The sequence below is a fragment of the Anoplopoma fimbria genome, chromosome 9 (genome assembly GCF_027596085.1).
Source record: "Anoplopoma fimbria isolate UVic2021 breed Golden Eagle Sablefish chromosome 9, Afim_UVic_2022, whole genome shotgun sequence".
NCBI lineage: Eukaryota > Metazoa > Chordata > Actinopteri > Perciformes > Anoplopomatidae > Anoplopoma > Anoplopoma fimbria.
In genome coordinates, this window is record NC_072457.1 from 12,028,668 (window position 1) to 12,049,041 (window position 20,374).

The following is a 20,374-nucleotide window of genomic DNA, read 5'->3' on the forward strand; positions in this document are numbered from 1 at the left end:
CACCCTCTCCTCACCATGCTGTTCCACTTAGACCCTTGGAACACTAAACCATATACGCATACAGATAAGCACATGTGCACACAACAGACACACACGTATATACACGCACATACACACTAACCACATGCACATGTTCACTTGCTCTTAACTAATTCATTCAGGAACACTTTGGTTTGGGTTTCAACACCAAAAACCTCCGTACCTTTGATTGAGAAATGTGTCTGACTGCAATTATATGGGAGGGAGTGGTGGAGGGAAGGATAGATGGAGAGAGGAAACGCACTACAGTGGTTTTATAGTTTGCTGGCATGACATTTTTCTTCTCTTTCTTTTTTTTTTTTTTTTTTTTTTTTTTTTATATTCCTTTCCCTTTTCCAGCAGAGGGGCATAGTGTTTACAGGGCAGGGCAGACTGAAGTAGAAGTAACAGCAGGGGAAAATGTGAGGAAAATGGATGGGCAATGGGACTGAAGTGGCTTAGATTGTCACTATTGTGCTTGTGATCAATACCTCTCAAAATAACTGCAGTGCCGGAGAAATTTGTAGACGCACTTGGTGAGAAGTAATGGTAGTGATCACTGTGTACATTATTCCCACTTTCAAAAAACATTGCAAAATTGCCAGAAAATGAAAGCATGGGCAGGGATGTATTTGTGCCTAAGTATAGAGTGAGTACCGCTACTATTTGGTCCTGATATTTACACTAAACCTATACGATGTTTCACATGTGTTCGTGGCTGTAGCATTGCTTGTTGGTCACTGACCTGCAGTATGTAGCCCCTGACGTAGTCTCGGAGGGTCCAGCCCAGGCCGTGCAGGATGTGCAGCACCTCTTCCTGCTTCAGCACGGAGAAGAGACGGTCGAGGAGGATCTTGAGCCTGACAGGTACGGCCTGGGTGCCGTACAGCATCAGGCTGCTGATGTCGAACACCACGTTGGACTGAACGATCTCCACCTGGGTCGGGTGGTACAGGTGCTGGGTGCTGAGCTTGTCCAGAGCTGCGTGAATCACCGGGCGACAAGATGAGAAACAAAAGAAAATACACACACACTCTCAAACACTATCACACTCACACAGGCAGACAGGCACGGTCAATGACTATCAAGTTTCCTTCTCATCTCAAATCCTCCTTCCGAAGCTGCTGCGCGGTCAGCACTAGCTGATAAGAACATATCAATCAGATAAAAGCAATGACATTAATGTAATTATCTGCCATTCTTTTTATCTAATCTAATCTCTTTCACATTCATGCTGCGCTCACATCTCCCGTTTTATTCTCTTCCTCTGTCTCCATCTCCACCCCAACCTCCATTACAACCAAACTGTTTTAAATATTAGTCCTCTCTGTTTGTGGCTGGACTTGCATTTCTTGTTGCATCACTTATTTTATCCTATTTCTTTATTCCTTATCAGGTTTGTGCTGAAAAATGGTTTATGTCTTATGTCTTAAGGATGTAGGTTTGGTTTCAGAAGTGGTCGGTCGGGGCACATTGAAGTCAAAGGTTAAAAAAGCTAAATCGTGAGTTCATGTCCGTTTTAGTCATTGCCCCCTCTATCGCAACCTCAGTCACCTCTTTCTCCTCTCTGGCTGTCTGCGCGACACCTGGTCCACTCTCTCTTTCTTCCTCTCTGTCTCAATCCCTCTCTCCCCCCTACCCTCATACCGCTCGCCCTCCCTTCTCCCCCTCTCCCTGCCTGTCTGGGTGACACCTGGTTGGGTCTCTCTCTGATCCTGGGACGGCTTTTTCCTGCTGACGAGCGCTTTGCCTGACAACACAGCGCAGCCAGACACGAACATAATAAAAAATGAAGAACTACTTGTCAGAGTCCCTGCCAATGCCGACATGAAATGAAAAGTGGGGGAGAGGAGAGATGGGCGCCTGACAGTTCAGAGGGAGTGATTAAAAAGTAGTCAATGGGGTCCTGTGCTATCCGCTGAAGGGCCCATGGCTCGCTCTTGTGCAGACGCAAGCCAAACAGGTGTTTTCTTTTTTCCCCTCCTCCCTCTCTTTGTACTTTCTTGCCTCCTCTCCCTTTTTCTTACACCAGCGTGCAAAAAACATAAGGTGTGGTCTCTCGCTTCTCCATCTGTCTTGTGTTGGGATTCTTTTCTTTCTTTGTTGATTTTTTTCTTTTTTTTGCAAAAAGAGACAATGAAAGCAAAGTTTCGTCTACTATGGAAAATGAGTTAAAACATTTGTATTTGAGTAAATTCTAAAAACAGAGATAAGCTACTGTCTGCAGTAAATACAAAATGACACAAAACACATCAGAATTGTGAGATCTGTGAGATGCATGTGTCGTAACTTTCTAAAGATATGTAGTCATCATTTCTCCACAGCAAGCGGTGGTTTATTTTTAAAGACCAGTAAAAAAGGTCGTTTTTATTGAAACCATTCTCAGATAAACTTGCCACCATGAGAAAGAATTTACTCACCATGAGCTACCCAGCCGTGTTTGCACTGGTCACATGTTCGGAGGTGAATCTTCCCTGGCTGGAAACACTCACATGTGCAGTTCACCAGCGTGCAGCGAATGGCCTGCAGAGACAGAAACAAAGACAAATCCACATCAGTCACAGCTTGAGTACAGAGGAAAGATGATAAAGCGAGGACTGAGAACGAGCATTGATCAGCTTACAGTCATAAATACAAAAAAGAAGCACAGGGACGAATAATAACTTTGTCCAAACTCTTTAAAAATGGGACAATTGTCATAAAGAAACACATCAGCAGTTGCAGCCAACAAACCACCCAACAAATTTCCCAACAACCATTTCATTACCATGCGTGAATCTGCTCCTCAATACTGTAATTTCCCAGAGTTCATGAGAACCGACAAAGGAAACACAGAAATGTAACTTGTTTTGACTGAGGCTCCATTACTCAACACTGGAGCTGCACTTAGTCTGACCCCGGGAAGCTTTTAGTAGTGAGAGGTTAAGTGTCCAGATTTGACGAGGGCAACTCAGTACAGCACAATGCATCGTCTGCCTAAGCCTTCATCAAGGACTGTTAAAAACTCTAACAGAAATCCAGGTGCATTTTGCAGGTCATTTGATCCTGTAAGATGTTTCACATTCTTCAAACAATAAAGAGATTGTACAACAGGGAGAAAATGTATGACATACAAAGAAATCCACACAAATGAATACAACTCTATCATCACAAGTGCAGCAGCTGCAAGCCGTAAATTTTCTCACTGACATGGAGAAACAAGAAGACAGATTAAAAGGAGTCAATAGAGAAAAAAGGTTTTAGAAACATGAATCTTAATAAGCACTAGCAGCCCTTTGTTTATCAAACATTTTTTACATTATCAAGATGAATTGATGGATAAAGATAGTCACACTCCTGCAGCCTAAACTGCCTCAAAGGGAATCTGAAGGAGGATCTGTGCAGCAAATCTTACTTATGGAGAAAAAATAGTGGACCCGTTTCACTCTTAAACAGGTATCTGTTTTTTAAATCAAATACTGTATTTCCTTAACATAAACATGTAATGCAAGTGTGTTGGCTGCTGATGTTAGAATCATCTAACAATTAATATCTGTATAATAATCAGCAATTTCACACAATAAGGATAATGTATTTTACATTTGGCACATATGGTGTTGAGTCAGTGCCGAATGATTTATGGCTGTTAATTATTTAAACTGTAAAGGAAAAAAGAAAAACCTGTAATCATTAAAATTACAGAGCAAAAGTTTCAGGAATGCTTGAGGCAGGAAATTGGTTGTAGTGTACAAAGTGACTGCTGTGAGTGGTTGCCTATTTATTTTGACAGGAAACCCCTTACTAATCCAGTACTGAGGAAACTTGTCACATCAAAATATGTAATCTGTAAAGTTCCATGTCAAAGACACTACCTCTCAACACACGAAAGCTACTTATCAGAGCATGAAACTTTATGAATTTACAATCCCCACACTAAATATGCTATCACATATTGTCCCCGTTAGTCTTTTAAGGCAATGGTGTGACAATAATGTGACACAGACGTGCACACAAAGGGTCGTAGGTTGGAGTCCATGTCTGTGGCAGCAACCTTTATTTCACAATGTCTGAAACAGTCAATCAGCACTTCCAGATAGGAGAAGGATCCGCAGCACAGACCAGCCTTTACGTCACACAGCTGAGGTCAATGCTCGATTAGAGTTGACTGAATATTTTCTGCTCCTTCCTTATGTGCAGTAGTTTTGACCCAAGAGCACATTGGCGTTTAGCAGCAGGAAATGGCAACACCTAGTCTGTGGATTAGTACAATATCCTGTAATTCAGGATATAAAGCTCAGCTCACTAATAATCTACTAAGGGACCATAAAATCTATCAGAATCCCCCCTTTGCTCGCCCTAAAGTGTCGTAAACCAGATTAGTAACTGCAGGTGTCAAAGTCAACATGGGCTAATCCCAGATTAAACACAAAATTACACCACTTCTAACCATGTCACCTCACTGTTTGACACCGAATTAGACAGGAAACTGCGATTATTTGACTTTACACCATTTTTAAGCTCTCCAGGTGCAGGCACGGCAATCCTCACCGTGTGTGAGGATTACAGGCCATGTGTCAGTTTGAGTGTTCATACTTTACGTCCTGAGCCGACAACGTGCAATAACTGAGTTCAGCGTTAAACTCAAGGACATTTATGTAGCAGACATCTATTGACCAGGGACGGGTCCAACCTGTGACCTTTCAGATACATGATTGACTCAGAAAGCAGTTTTGTAATATTGTTCTTCACTTTCAAATGCAGTTTCCTACTTCATATGGTCACGATGTAAATTAACCCGCAAAAAAGCCTACAATCTTGTCACCAGAGCTAAATTCATGGTTATGGATGCATCTATAATGGATTTAACTTAAATGTACCTTGAATTGTCAGGAAACTGCTGTTGCACTGCTCTCTTAAAATCCCAATGTTCAATAATGTTAAGAACTAAAATAATTAGTCGATTAATTTTTCGTCATTTTGATGGAATAATGGAATCATTTTCTATGCAAAATGCAAATAGTTACTATTGGACAGTTGGTCCGACAACATGTGCAATATAAAAAGACTCTACTTTAGCTATGGAAAATGCAGTGGACTGTGTCATCATTTACTTACATTTCATAGAGGAGAAAAAGAAACATAAATTGCTGTCCTAATAATGTCTCAAACTAGCCACTTCTTTGTCCGTCACCCCTGCTTAAATTTTGTGTGCGATTCCATATCAGAAACTTTTGCAACAGAAGGTTATCCCCCTTTGTATAACTCTTCTTGAAAAAGATTTTGCAAACTCTAATTTGGAGTACCCAAATTTAGTACGGTGATGTCACACAACACAACCCCACTCTAATTACCTCTCTGTGCGTCAGCGCTAACAGCAGCAGATGGAAATAAACAATTGGAAATATCAAATGCACCTCTGCTGTTTATGAGCCGGGGTCTGACAGCTGACAAGATAGTTAAGGGGCGTCTAATATGGCAATTAGAGCGTGCCACTGTCTGCGGGGCTGCTGCTGTGACAAGGCGCCCTCTAATCACTGACTTATTACGCCGGCTAGCAGCACCTCTCATATCTGGCCCATTAAGCAGACAGCAGCATTAAGGAGCATTAAAGCAGCAAGCCCCCCTCAACTGAGGAGGCACTGACGGGAGAAAAAGGGAAGGGAGAGGACGTTCTGTGCCTGTTATTTTCTTGGGATTCATTTGCGCGTTGTTCCACGTTCAGTTAGGAACTTGTAAGAGAAGCGTAACACGGGAGATGTTTTTGATATGACGGCATCAGAATTGATCATACGCAATAAGATGAAAGATTACAGACTGATTACAGACGTTTTAAAAAAAAAAAGAGGCAGCAGACGGATGTGTCAAAAATGGCCATCAAAAGCAACATCATCGAGGCTGTGAGTTTGCCTGCATGTGTGGCTTGTCAGAGGAAACAAGCCAGACAGAAACATAAAGACTTCTTCTCATGAGTACTCATGTACTCGAAACTCTGCTTCTGTTGCCAGCTCGGATCTGGGCTGCATTTGGCCGTGGTTTAACCTGTGTCTGGCTTGGGCTGGGTCAAGGACAGACTTGGGCCCGGATCCCACCGCTACGCTCGCACATATTTGTCACAGCAGGCAGGGGGGAAGGAGGCTACGTTATCTGAGGCCTGGCCAGATACACAGCATTAGTCACTGTGCTAGCGTCTCGCCAGGGTTTCCTCTTTGGCTCACAACGAAAGAGGACGACGGTGAGGAAAAGGACAGAGGGGTGTGTGTGAACGAGTGTGTGTGACTTTCTAAATCACTCGATAAAAATGAGCAGCCAGAAAGGGAAAAGCTGTTAGCGAGGAGAAGAAAATCCCACATTGCTGTAGCAATTAGACCCAGACACCAGTCAACACTCTCTCACAGCTGCCGTGTTGCAGCTATGGTCAACAGCTTAACCTAGCTGCATTCGGGAAGCATCATTTTCGACCCCCTTATCAGGCTCAAGTGTGTGTGTGTCTCACTGCTGGATTTTGTTTAGCTGGAGGCTTGATGTTTCATGGATGTTTTGCTTGGCTCGCAGTCCCTGTCCCAGCCCAATTGTATAAACACTGACGGTCAGCGATGGCCAGCATCAGACTGGGGAGGACTCTCAATTAAAAAACTGTTAGTGGGACAGATGGACTGAAGAACTGCAGGGAAGAGGAGCTGCAGAACAAGATGGCTTCAGCCTGGACTCCTGTAGTCGGGTCCAATAAGGATTTTTAAACAGACTGGGAAAGACAGGCAAATGGCCTAGAATCAATGCCGATACATGCAAATGAGTCCCAAGCAGCATATGTAGAGGTCAACAAAGACAGAGATTATGAAACCATAGAACTGATTGTGATCCTAAACTACTATCCTGTATAACTGTTCTACTACCCTGTCATATTTTAAAGTTTGACGTTGTAACATTCAGCCACCGAAAACACCACTAAATCACCATTAGTCCCTTTCAGCCTCTCTGTATCCTCCCTTGACAGCGTGCAGAGGAAAAGCCAACAGACAGCTGCTAGATGCTGGTCGTGTATTGTTCCTCCTACTTTAATTGAAACCTTTACCATGTTCGACACACAGCCACAGACCACATCTCTTGTTTGGTGAGTTAAGCAAAGCCGAGATTTAAATGAAAACCCTGTGTGTACATGCGCATATGTGTGCGTCTTTGCAGCAGCAGCTTCAGATTTAAATTTGTTTCTGCTTAGGGTCACTGTAAAACACTGGGAGCATCTTGTCCTCTCTTCCACCCACAAGATATTATCTCATCCATGAGTTAGCTGCTGAAATGCCGTCAATTTCCTGCCAGAAATGTGCAGCCAACGTGTGTAGGAAAAGAGACACAGCAGCTTTGCGTGTCATAAAACAAGGCCCTGGCTCCGTTAGATAGATCAGGACTTCACGATGTCCATATTGGAAACAGGTGACAAATAAAACACGCCGAATAAAGAAAGTCTTTGTAGTCAGACACAGCACGCCACAAAATACAGGGGAGCAAAATACCTCATGCCATGGCTAATTTTTGCTTGTTTGATATCATACATTGGGATTTGACTTGGAACAGAGCTCTATTGCCTTACAAAGTGCTACAAAATAAACAACGATTAATCTTCAATGTAAAACTGTTGTACTGTCGACAGAAAAAAAAGCTAGCGTCTTCCCTCTGAAATCCCCACAGTGTAAGCCCGTCCTCCATGTCAGTTCTGGTTTTTCAGCCCAGCGGCTGGCAGTCACAGAGCCAGAGGTCCCTGTCCTTTGTGCAGCTGTGCGTCTGGGCTTTGACACGGGGCAGAGCGACCAGAGCTATGCTAATGGGAACCAAATGGGGCGTGAGTCCCCGGTGGATTACAGAAGGAGAAGAGAAGCATGTGTTTCCATGTATTCATGTGGAGACCTGGGACCCCTCTCTTCTCTTTTCTTCCTTTCTTTCCTCCTGTCTTTAAGCCAAACAAATGGAAGCAGCCATGTCTGTTGTTTGCACGCAGCTCTTAATTAATGCTCTTGGTGACTTGAATGTGCCTCAAATCTAATTCAATGTAGAGTTATTACAATGTTTAGATTTAGCCCTATTTAAAGGCATGTTAGTAACTCGCAGTGAATTACGTAGACTAACGTTGAAAAGGGCCAAATTTGAAAATAAAGTTTGGATATGAAGTGAGCATGGTAAAATAAACATTTAACAAAGACTGCTGAAAATTAATCTGTGGACATATTGTGTCTAAGAAAAACAAGTTTCAGATGTTTGGCAGCTCCTCTCAGATTTTGTTGTACTTCACCTGCTATTACTGCAACAGAATATTGTCTTGATGTAGCCATGTCCCACTGACCCAAAGAATAAAGGGGTCATAACTTCAAGCCTGCTCAATTGGGCAGAAGTAATAGTTTAAATGTAATAGATTACAAGATTTCTGTTAAGAGATAAAGTAACAGGTTGGCAGCACTCACTGTTTTAGTAGTTCCCAGTCCTTTTTGTGATCCCATCAGAAAAATCAAACCCCTTTCTTCTACCTTTTGGTGAACACATGCAACATGTGGGATTGTGACTGCTAGTAATGAAACTGCAATGCAGCCGTCATTGATAAGAATCACTAATCAGGAACATAAATCTGAAGTTCATAACTGGACAATCTAAACAACTGAACTGTGAGTGGTGATGATATCTGTCATTCCAGATGACGTCCAGTTTCAACTTTGACCGCAGTTCCCGTCCTGTCTTTCCTATGTTTGTCAGCCGTCAGATGTGAGTCACACTCTGCACTCCTTCACATACACAGGCACAACACCCATCTTAATACTCCACAATCTAACGAACAACATTTCTGCATTCAACATTCCTTCCTTTTTCACAGTCACAGAAAGTAAATCTCCCCACCGTGCGCACCACCCTGAAACATTTCAAATCAGATCAATGACGAAACTCTCGGCCTGACTCACTCGCATGATAAATAGCCGTGCGTGCACTTCAGGACAGTCATGCTTGTTTATGAAGTGGACGGAAAAAGGACCCAGCTGGCTTTGATATTGTGAAACCGAGAAAGGAGAAGGGGAATAATATCACAATACTGGACAGAAACACAACCCTGTGATCTCGCTATCATATGCCATGCTCTCAGTCAGTGCAGCCTGTATAGATGGAGAGCTTTACCACACTGTTAACACTGGACTACACTGTCAGTTCAAATACCCAAGGCATCAAGGGAGCAGCAGTTTCTCCCATCTTTTGTGTAGACAGCAGGTCCAGGCAGAGGCCCCCAGTCCAGGCCCCTGGCCCCTCTCGGCTCTCCTCAAAGCATTTCCCCAGCCAGAGATCAAACCATCTGCCCAGTGACAGACCTCTGGGTCCACAGACACAAGGCCAGGTTCAAAGAAGGGTGCTAGGGGAAGCAGGGAGGGGATGGAGGGAGAGAAAGAGAGAGAGAAGAAGGGAAAGTTGGCGAAAAAAAGGAAGAGAAGTGAGATGGCTAGGGAAGCAGCAGGGGGAGGGGAGGGGAGTCAGGCAAGCTGGCGTATCGGAAAGGTTGGGGGAAGAGGTGTTGCAGCAAAGGTGGAGGAGGCAGAGGTAAGCTGATGAGGGGAGGAATGGAAGCTTTAAAAAATAAATAATAATGCTGCGCAAAAGATACAACTTTTGGTACAAATACATTTTATATGATAAACTGAACTCTACGTTGGTGTTACAGTTCAAGTGAATAGCTAAATAAATTATACTGAGTGACCAATATCATTGACTTGTTTTCGCATTTTATATCAATGTCAACATATATATGTTGACCAGTAAATAACAGATTGCAGTACAGAAATTCCTAAGATAAGTTTGAGGTTTATAGTTTGTTTACCACAGAGGGCTTTAAAGTTTATTTTTCAACTATGGATTTCCTGCTCGGTACATATGTCATCATTCTTTAATCACCACATTTAAAAGTTCTTGTTCTTAGTTTGTTTCTTTGTCTACCCAAACATCTGCAAGTTCTTAGGCTTTGCATTTATCGAAGACACGCTTCCTTACCACTGTCCATTGTGTGGACAGGACAGGAAAGGAAAGGAAAGGAAAGAAAGTTAAAGAGGCCGTTGTCGTCAATACACCCTAGATCTGCTCTGACCTTCAGCCTATCTGAAGGAGCAACCTGTGACAGATAAGGACGACTCCCTCTTAGACTTGACACCTGCACTCGCTGGCCCTCTGATCGTCCCCACGCCCAATGCAAATATCTCACTGAGGACCAGCACGCTAGCTTTCTGCATGGAGACACTTGAGGGAGTGACATGACCACACAGTGTGACCAGACACATGTTTGAGAGAGGAGAGAGGGAGTAAATAAAAGGGAAGGGGACAGAAGATGGAAGGAGTGGTGGAGGGGGTCATGTTGGTGGAAATAGAGAGAGGGGAGAGAAGTTGACCAACACCGTCTGCTCTTTACTTCACTCCCCATCTACACCCTAACACAAACAGAAAGTATTAGTCAGAGCCCAGACATATTGCCGACCCCTCTCTGCGAGGGGACATCTCCATGGCGATCATTGGTTGGCGTGGGCGACGGTACACACACACACACACACACACACACAAACAGTGCAAGCTTGAAAGCAGCGTGACGACAGGAGGCCAGCACTACTGAGACTCCCCCAAATTGACATTTAGTCATCACACTAGTCTACAGGGTGGGACTCTACCTCCTGAACTACACACATACAAACGCCCACACACTCTCCCACATTCCCTCTCATGCAAACACACACACACACACACGCGCGCGCGCGTACGCTCAGTGAATTCCCCTACTCAAACTAGCTTGCAGCCAGAGAATTCTTGGAAGCGTTCCTAGATGTAATCTTGCCAATAGCTCTTTATTTTCTTTGACCATTTTTAATGTAAAAACGGCCGCACTAATTGTGTGTAAGCAATCTCCAAATTATGTATATGTGTTTTTTCAACTAAACCGAACACTACTGTAGACAGATTGGCTGGTTTTCAAGACACACGACCGGGCAATAATATTTGTTTCTTTCCTCAGAGTTTTGTTCAAACAGTGTGTCAGCATGGTGGTTTACTTGTAAACACCTGGGCCTGCAAACCCAGCAGCTGCAGAAATACAAAACTATGTATAAGCTATGCTAAACAAGGGATAATTGCTCTATTCAGATTATTTGCAACCAAGTGCTACATCCTCGACATTATAGAATATCACACAAAGTGTCAGAGCAACAACAAGAAAGAAAAATCAATGGCCAGATTGTTGTTATTTACAGAGTTGTGCAGTCATTTACCTCAGCCAGCATAGTGGGAAGACTCTTGATTCAGTTTTCGTAGTTTACTCCAATAACACTCCAGGAAAAAGCTGCAACTTTTATTAGTATTTACAGTGTCAGTCGGCAAATGACACAGAAAGAATAGGACACAAGACGGAGATACAGACAGAGAGGGGAGAGAGAGTGTTTAACCAATGGCTACATTACTGCAATGACAAGCGTGTCACTCCCAAAGCCACACAATGAGGGAGAGTAGTGAGGAGTGTCTTTGGACAACTCTGCGTGTGTGTGTGTGGGACAACGAGAGAGGGAGGGAGACGGCAAACCATCTGAGTGTCTTTATCAGTCTTACAAAGTTCACAGATAGAGGAGCCGGAGTGGAGGCTAGACGCTGTTCCAGAGTCACAGGTCACCAAGAAGACACAGAGCAGCTCAAGTCGGTGGGAGGAGGTGGGGGAAGGAAAGAAAGAAAGAAAGAAAGAAAGGAAACTTACAGTTGCGTGAGGGAAAGCAGTGCTAAGCCTTGGTGATTGCCATTCTGCAATCGACCTGACCAAATTGCAAATTCCCTCTCAGGGCCCTCTGAGTCCGCTTCATTTGGCTAAAGCCGGAATCCTCATTTCTTCAATTATAAAGCTATTGACTAATTCGACATATGTTAGCATGTCTTCCAGCGCGTGAGTGCTGGTGTGCCATCGACTCATTAACTTTGACAAATTGTGACAGACTTTTTTTTATCGCCACCCAATCATGAGAAACAAGACTGTGGCAGAGGATTTAATGAGTGGCGTGTTTCTCCTCTTCCCCCCAACCCCACCTTACACCACCACCTCGCTCTCTCGCTCCTCTCCAGCCCTTCCACTGATATTCCTGCAAACCCCTAAATCCCCCTCACCCCTCCATATTTATAATTTTACCACATCCTAACAATAACACGGCCGGTACTCAGCACATAACACGCGGGCCCCGGCCCTAATGAATCTCATGCCTTTTACCGCGGCAAAATGGCCAGTAAGTATTACCAGCTGCGACACTCTCCCCTCTTTCTCTCCCTCCTTGGCAGTGGCATTGAGCTTGGGAGCGCAGGGGTGGGTGGGTGGTAGGGGATTTGGGAGGGGGGGGGGGCCAGGCAGACACATCTGAGTGCAGCTGGACCAGGGAGAGAGAGGTGGGGGATGAGGGGGAGAAAGACCGCAAGTCTCCGTGTTTCCAGCTGCCTTTCTCAGGGGCTCGGTTTTCTCTCTCCCTCCTCTTGGTTTTTTCGCAAGGCCCTTCTGGTCCCGGCTTACTTGAAAAATCACAAACACACACACACACACACATGGACACACGCACGCACACCCTGATCCACCTCCCCTCCATCCCTCACATTCGGCCATCTTTGTTTGGACAGGGCTCAGGAGTTCCAGAAAAGCTCTCTCAGATGTGCTGAAGTAAGGGAAAAACAAAACAAACTGGCACACACACACACACACACACACACACACACACACACACACACACACACACACACACACACACACACTCACAGAGACACACACACTCCAAATTTATGTGAACGCGCAGACACCAACAAGTACTTTTTGCTCACACATAACACTGTACAGGAACAGAAGTTCACACACACTCCCACACACCATGCACACACACACACACACACACACACACACACACACACACACACACACACACACACACACACACACACACACACAAATGCACATGTGTGAAAGCCAAAATACCAGCTTCATCCAGAGAACAAATTTGCAAAGGGTTGAAAAAAGTGGCATACATTTTTTCTTCATGGAGGAAGGCAGCCTACTTTTGAAGGCATGCATTCTTTTACACAGTCTATGTGTGTGTGTTTGAGTGTGTGTGTGTGTCCCAATCCAGGATCACAGCACCAGGGCAGGCCTGAAGCATACCTCGACATGTGTTACCTCTTTGTAATATTGACTTTGTTATAGCTATACGAGTGGGAGAGTGGAGCCAAGAGCCTGGGCCTTGCAGTAGTGGGGCCCCTGGGTTCACTAGAAAACAAATACCCGAACGAGCCGTGAAAATAGAAAACACAGTACCACAATAGCAGTCTTTAAAAACAGATTCACGTAAACTATAAAACGTCCCTCACTCCTGCCTCTGACCTTTTACATTTTCACTCTCTAAATTAAGAATATTATTTGTCTGATTCCATTTCTGCAGCGTGTTGCTTACAAAGCCGTGGGATTTGGCAACTGAGTGAGTGTTGGCCTGGTCTTCTTGTCTGAGCATGTGTACTGGACCTACTGTAAAAGTAAAAAATCCTTTTTCCTTAAAGCCTCGACTTACTGTATAATTTCATTACCAATACCAAACTGCTTCTAGGCTCATGCAAACAGGCTGTCAAGATATCCAAATCTGTTATTTTTTAAATTGAATAATTAACAATTATCACTGAAACATGGCACTTAGTCAATAGATAAAAAAAAAAGCCTCTGAGTTCTTGGTGAAAAATAATGAGAATAATTATAAGAAACCTTCAGATTTCAGATGACACAAATGAATCCTAGATAAAGGGAAATCACATATGCTGTTTATTTGATTGCTTTGCAGAAATAAAAGATTGATTATCATTTTCTTGCTCCTGCGAGTGGGAATCCCATCTTGTCTCTTTCCCCAGTGATGACTTTGCTTATACATTTGAATAATGAAGGCAAGTCATTTGAATATTCCCTCTGTATTTAAAAAAAAAAGAGGTTGTTTTTACACGATGCAGCAATATTAGCCATGTTAATTGGGCTCTTTGGACTTTCCCAATAGAAAGGCTAAATTAATTACTTATGTCGACAAAATGTCAGACACGCTGATCTAATAACTACAACTGTTTCCAACTGTGTTTTTGTCTATGTGTGTGTGTGCGTGTGTGTGTGTGTGATTGTGAATGCACACTCTGAGCGTCCACTAGCCTGAGTTAGAACTAATGAACGAGAAGGGAACAAAACGCTTTGACATCCTCTCCATGTTTCATGGGTGGCTCTGGAGAGCCCTTCTCCAATATTCATCCCCTCTTCTCATACTAATCAGCCACTACAGTATTGACTGTTTGTGCTTGCAAAGTGACTCATGTTGGTGTGCAAACACACTCACACACACATTTTCTTATGCGTAAGCGTTCCAATCCACGCTCATTTTACAATAAAACATGGAAGAGAAAGTGAATTATTTCCAGGACGTTACTTGGTTGTCTGTGTGTGTAGTGTGTGATGCGTTTATTAATGTGTACCCACCACCCCTATTGGGGGCTTTGAAGTTCCTTTTTTTTTTTTTTTTTTAGCTTTTGGCTGTTTTTCCGTCTTGAAGAAAAACTGTATCAGCGCATTTTCCTCAAGTACGAATAAACATTAGACTTTAGGAGAGGAGGCGATGGGGAGACATTATGAGTATCTTTGAATGTGAGACGATCAGATGATGTGTGTGTGTGTGTGTGTGTGTGTGTGTGTGTGTGTGTGTGTGTGTGTGTGTGTGTGTGTGTGTGTGTGTGTGTGTGTGTGTGTGTTGGTGCACATGCACGCACATGCATTCGTATACACATACACGTGCAAATGCGCAGCGAGCAAGAGCTAACAGAGAGGCCTGCTGATGCCATGTTTCAGACGACCCCTTGAAGTGGAAATGAGCTTCCTCGGTCTTATAAGTAGTCCGTTCTCACAAAGTCAGCAAACTCTGCCACCCCTCCAAAGATGTGCAGACACCTCCCCACATCCCCCACCTCCCCACCCAGCCCTCCGGTCAGCATGCAGGATGAATTCCCCATCATTGAGACCTAAGAAACGGATACAGGTCCACCTTGTTTCATCCGCTTTTGTTCTTGTTCTATCAGGATGTAAGAGGTGCCGCTTTAGTGTCTTCAGGTGGCTTTTGTCCTGACTTTCAAAGCCAATCAGCTCTTAATGTCATCTGCTGTAGGTTAAACCAAATTCATGGTGTATAAGCGCAGTGAGCTCAACATGGCAAACAGAAGAACTAAAACCCGGGGCATCTTAGCAATATCTTTGTCTCCTTTTAGATGCATATTCACAATTTCTTTAAATAGAGGTTTGATTTTGAGTTGTCACAAAAATATTCTAATTTGCAGTATTATATATATATATATATATATATATATATATATATATATATATATATATAAGCATTCTTTTTTCAAATGATCTATTGATTGTTTAATTTATAAAAAAACAAAACAATATTCCAGCCACCAATCAAATTTGGATGAACTGAAAGTAATAAAATGATTATTATATCTGATCCACGGTCAAAAATCCAAAAGATTCAACAAATATTAAAGGAAAAAAAAGAGTTGGCTTTCAGAAACTGTAACCAGTATATGTTTGGTATTTTCAGTTGAATGATTACTCAAATTGTCATGGATTAATTTTCTGTTGATTGATCAATATTCAGCTAATCTTTCCATCACTGTCTCCAGCCAAACTCCCTTGACAGATTCCTCTAGACTCACTGAGTCATTACAGGAGCTGTGTCTATTTGATCCAGGCTTAAAACATGGTGTACTGTTTTGTTTATGATCATATTTATTTAAAGAACGATGGGCCTCATCTGGAAATATGTTTATGATATTGTGATCATTAGTGTGTCTGTGTATATATATTTTGTATACCTCTTCCATTATTCTTATTACCATCATTACTACGCTGTGTGAATGCATTCATCTGATGTAGTGTGCATGCACGCACGCTGCTGTTTGAACCTGTGCGAGCACCTGAGGGTCCATCCCCAGCCGTCCTCGGAGCGGAGAGCGACAGCTGTACAGTGATGCTGTAGCGATAGGCATCATCGGCTTGCTAGAGACTAATTGGTCCACAGCGCTCCTCTGAGTGGCCTCGCTAATTAATTAGAAAGGCAGTGGAGCTGAAATTTTTAATCAGGACACCAGGCTCTCCAGCTAGCAGGAAAAAAAGACACATCACCCCATCATTTCATGTAATCCACCTGACACCAATCTCCCATGTTGTCATGTGAAATGTGTTGTGTGTTTAGGTATTCATATGATCTGGCCAGGGAATAAGAAATATATTTATTACAGGGCTTGTTGGATCATTTTAATTCTGAGAATTTCAGAAAATCTGGGTGTCCTACTACAGTATGCATGTGTTGTTTTTGGTATGGAACCCAAGAGAAGGATGTAAACATGGTCTTTTCCTCTGTGTGTTTGTGTATCACATGGTCATATCATGATGTAACCGATGTAAATTATTTACTGACTAGTCCTCTAGTGTAGTGGCAAGATGTAGATAATATGCAATAGCATGTGGTGACAAAAGCGGTTACTGCTGCTCATAAAAACTGCTAAAAGGAGTGTTTTTACAAATGCACATTGGTGATGTTTTTTTCCTTTTCCCCCTTTTTTTTGTTGCTCTTTTCCTGAAAACCAGATATTATTTTCCCTTCTTGTCCCTGTCTTTACTTAACAAATCAAAGCAGTCCCTCAATCCAACATCCACTGTAAAAAAAAATCACAAGCTTGTTTAAAAAAAAAAAAGAAAAGATCCTCTGGATGTATTTCTTGCTGCAAAAAGGGAAAGATGACTCTTAGGGACGGTTCTTTCGTGCCATTTTAGAGGCACATATGTGTCCGGAAGCTGCACACAACACACCACAGTGATTTGTGGTGAAGGGCCAGAGTCTGGGAGGAATCAGCCGGAGACCCAAAGACAAGAGGCGTGCTAAAACGAAAGCTAAGCTGGTCAGCCACTTCACAGACGACAAGGGAAACAACATGTGGTCGTCATCGTACTACTGGGATGACAAACTAACTACAGTTACAGTAACAACATAGTGTATGGACATGAAACAGGAAATTCTCTTCCAACCCACAGATTACAAGTCTACTGTGGTAGAGTGAATTGGAAAATGAAAATTGGCCGACAAACTTTCCGTTGAGAGGAGAGTTCCTGAAATGCACACGCACGCACCTTCACCTCACGGTGTGACATTAGCTTTGTGTGGAGCGCTAATCAGCCAGACGCTCTTATCAGCCTGTTGCTTTGGCCAAAATAAACACACGCCGCCTTTTATTGCTTTGTTTTCACAGGTCATTAGGGGAAGGAGAGAAGACGCATTGATTAGTTTTCCAGACCACTGGATTATTGTTGTGTTATGACTATCATCATTAAGTTTCATTAAGGCTGTGGTTGTTCTTGTTTCCAGAAAATGAAGACGTTGCAGGAAGAGGCGAGTTGGTTTGAGAGCAGACGGCACGCCACACTAATCCGGAAGGTGAGGAAAGTCAGAAAGCACGGCAGTTCATTTATATGAGATGCCTGCACCAGTTTTAGGATAAAACTGAACTCTGACCCTTGTATTTGCCCCATCAAATACATTTGTTCAGGCCACTATAAAACACTAAGCTTCTGTACTACATTCCTAGTTTATTTGAGGTGCATTAAAGAAAAAATTAATGAAGCAGCATTAGTCCTCCGCCAGCTTTTGCTCTGGAGCTACACATATGCTCCCAAAGCAAGAAGGGAACCGGCTCTGTCGCCAGACTAATTAGCATGTGTTAGCTAGTTAGTGAGAGGGCGGCCCTCTGTGATGTGTACTGATGTGGAGTAAAACGCCGGGGCAAGGACTGTACTAATGGTCCACTTCCTCCCCACGGGGACCCTCCCTTGCAGCTCCGCACGTGCTGGCATCAGTGCAGCCCCGGGCGACCACGGGACCGCCACGGCGCCGGGGCCAGAGGTGGGCACACAGGAAGACGCCGGGCCTCGGTTGGGCATCATTTTCATGCAGCGCTGAACTCTCCCCGGGTGTGATGTTCGGCGACGTAACAGCAGGTGACAACGACACTCGATAATACATACATGCACAAACTGAGAGTGACGCGCAGGCTAACAGATTCATCAGCCTATGAAACAGTTCAGACAGCTGGGGCCGCGGCACTAGCTAGCTGACTGGCATTGGCGGATGCATTATTTACAGGAGGAGGCTGGAGCGTTTGCGAGCTCTTTGGCACTTGGTTAGCAGGCGTAGATGGTGAGAACCGACGGGCAAGCGAGTGTATCTCTGTCAGTGTGAGTAAACAAACAGTGGGGACATGGTGTGACAGAGCAAACGGCGTGTCACACAGACACATAGACACACATGCAAACTCATCAGGGAGCCCGGAGAGAGCGGGAGAAAAGAGGAGGGGTGTGTGGCATCCATATTTATAGGGCCTTTCTAGCATTTGTCCCCAGGCCAAATGCTGTGACTACACTCAGCTAATGTCAGAACAGCACTTAACCAGGCATTTCCAGAATGTCATGGGCAGTGGGGAATACGTGGGATAGATATAAGACCTGGGCGAAAATAAAAAAACAGAGACAAGCAAGGATGGAGATGAAAAGCAATGCAGTTTTGTTGTGTGCCGAGGCAATTATTTTTTCCAACACCAATATCTTGGTCTCTTCATTCCTTTTTCTTCCTTACTCTCTATTTTAAAGAGTCTGCTGCCTCTGAATAGGTCTTTAATGCCAGCAATACACCCAATATCATTGAATAAACATTTTTCTTTACTATTTAACAGTGCCAATTCTGGTCCCATTTAATCTTCCTCATCCTGGATTATTATCTGAAACTTCAACCCAACCCGGGATTCTTTTTTGGGGATTTTGCAGGCAGCATGTGTTCCCGTGTGGTTTACAAACTGTGATTTGCACTCAACACTACATTTGATAGCCCTTGAGAACACTCCAAATTTGATGTTGAAACGAGCACAATTAAGCTCTCTCTGAGCTAAGCAAGCAGAGAAGAACAGTAGCTGTTATATAGTCAGTATGTCCAACCTTGGTGCTCCCTCTTTTCATTGTACCTGTTGACACCAGTGAGAGTGTTGACCTGTTTTTGTTTCTTCCTGCTGGATTTATGAGAGGTGAAAGTGACATGTTGGCATGTCATTACTCGCAAACTCGTCTGGAACGCGAGGAATGGCGTGCTTCGCTTTGGTCACCTGTCCCCAAGTTTATCATGTGTCAGGCAGGGCATTCCCTTGGCTTTGAGCCCTCTGGCACCGAGGGAGGCTGAAGGGCCCACAGGCCTCACTGGCACGTCCCTTTTCACCACAGACACAAACGGCGTGATACCCCCAAAGAGGGCTGGCTAAGTGGGCAAAGTAACTCCTTTTAGCCCAATCTGTCATTATCTCAAGTGGCACGTAATCGTTTTGTGTAGCGAGATCCATTATGCATCCACTGAGAGCCGGGGCTAATTGTGGAGGATTACATTTATTCATTTGCTTTGCTGCCAGTTGTCCCGCTATATTTTTGGGGGGGTGCAATGAATGCCAATGTTTGTGTTTCTGTGTTTTTAAATAGTCAGAGCACTCGTGGTGAAGTGGTAAAAGCCACAATGTTCTTTTTGTGCTCCCAAAGGAAGCTGACAATCAACAAATGATTAAGGGGTTAACCACTACCCCAGTAATTTTTAACACTTTACTCACCAGGACAAGACATCAATAACAGACAACGTTTGACTGAAAGTTGATTAATAAGGATCCAATGTGATTTTGTATTATTATTATTTAAAGGACGTCTCCGAAAGCATGAAGTTGTACTTTTTAGAAATTGTGTTCTCAGGGCTGGAGAGGGTGAATATCGATAACGCACATGTTGAGTGAAAGAGAGAGAGAGAGAGAGAAAAAGTCCAAAAGACAGATGAAACAGATTCATTAAGTTTGTGCAGTATGTGTGTGTGTGTGTATGTGTGTCTTTGCACGGACCAAAAGAGAGTATACGCTGTTAATCTCGATCAAAGGTTCTTTCTGTCTTTCGGTGAGTTAAGATAATACTGGTAAAGCCAAAGCCCTTGGATTTAACACACTGAGATCATGAAAGCCAGTGTAATTAGCAATTATATCTGACCAAATTAAAGCAGACTAACAGAAGCACCAAATCAGCATCAAGGCTACCAAACAGTATTACAGCCAAAGGTGCGCTTAGTGTGTTTTCACCCTTGAAGACATAAAAAAATAAGAGGATTGTGAGCAGCCAAAGATGGGCGGACGATGAGGAAGGTTGCTTGTTCTTATCTATGAAACAATAATTCAGTATCTCTATTTTTTTTAATCTAATGACACCCTTTCTACT

The 20,374-nt window shown here is 43.5% G+C and overlaps 1 protein-coding gene across 1 annotated transcript in view; it reads right to left on the reverse strand.

Annotated features, from left to right (window-relative positions):
• bnc2 (basonuclin 2) overlaps positions 1–20,374 on the reverse strand; it is an 89,880-nt gene that overhangs the window by 38,800 nt on the left and 30,706 nt on the right. The window contains exons 2-3 of the mRNA XM_054604829.1: positions 2,439–2,541; positions 764–999 (exon numbers count right to left, since the gene is read on the reverse strand). Coding sequence (XP_054460804.1) covers positions 764–999; positions 2,439–2,541 — 339 coding nt within the window. The remainder of the gene's footprint in view (positions 1–763; positions 1,000–2,438; positions 2,542–20,374) is intronic.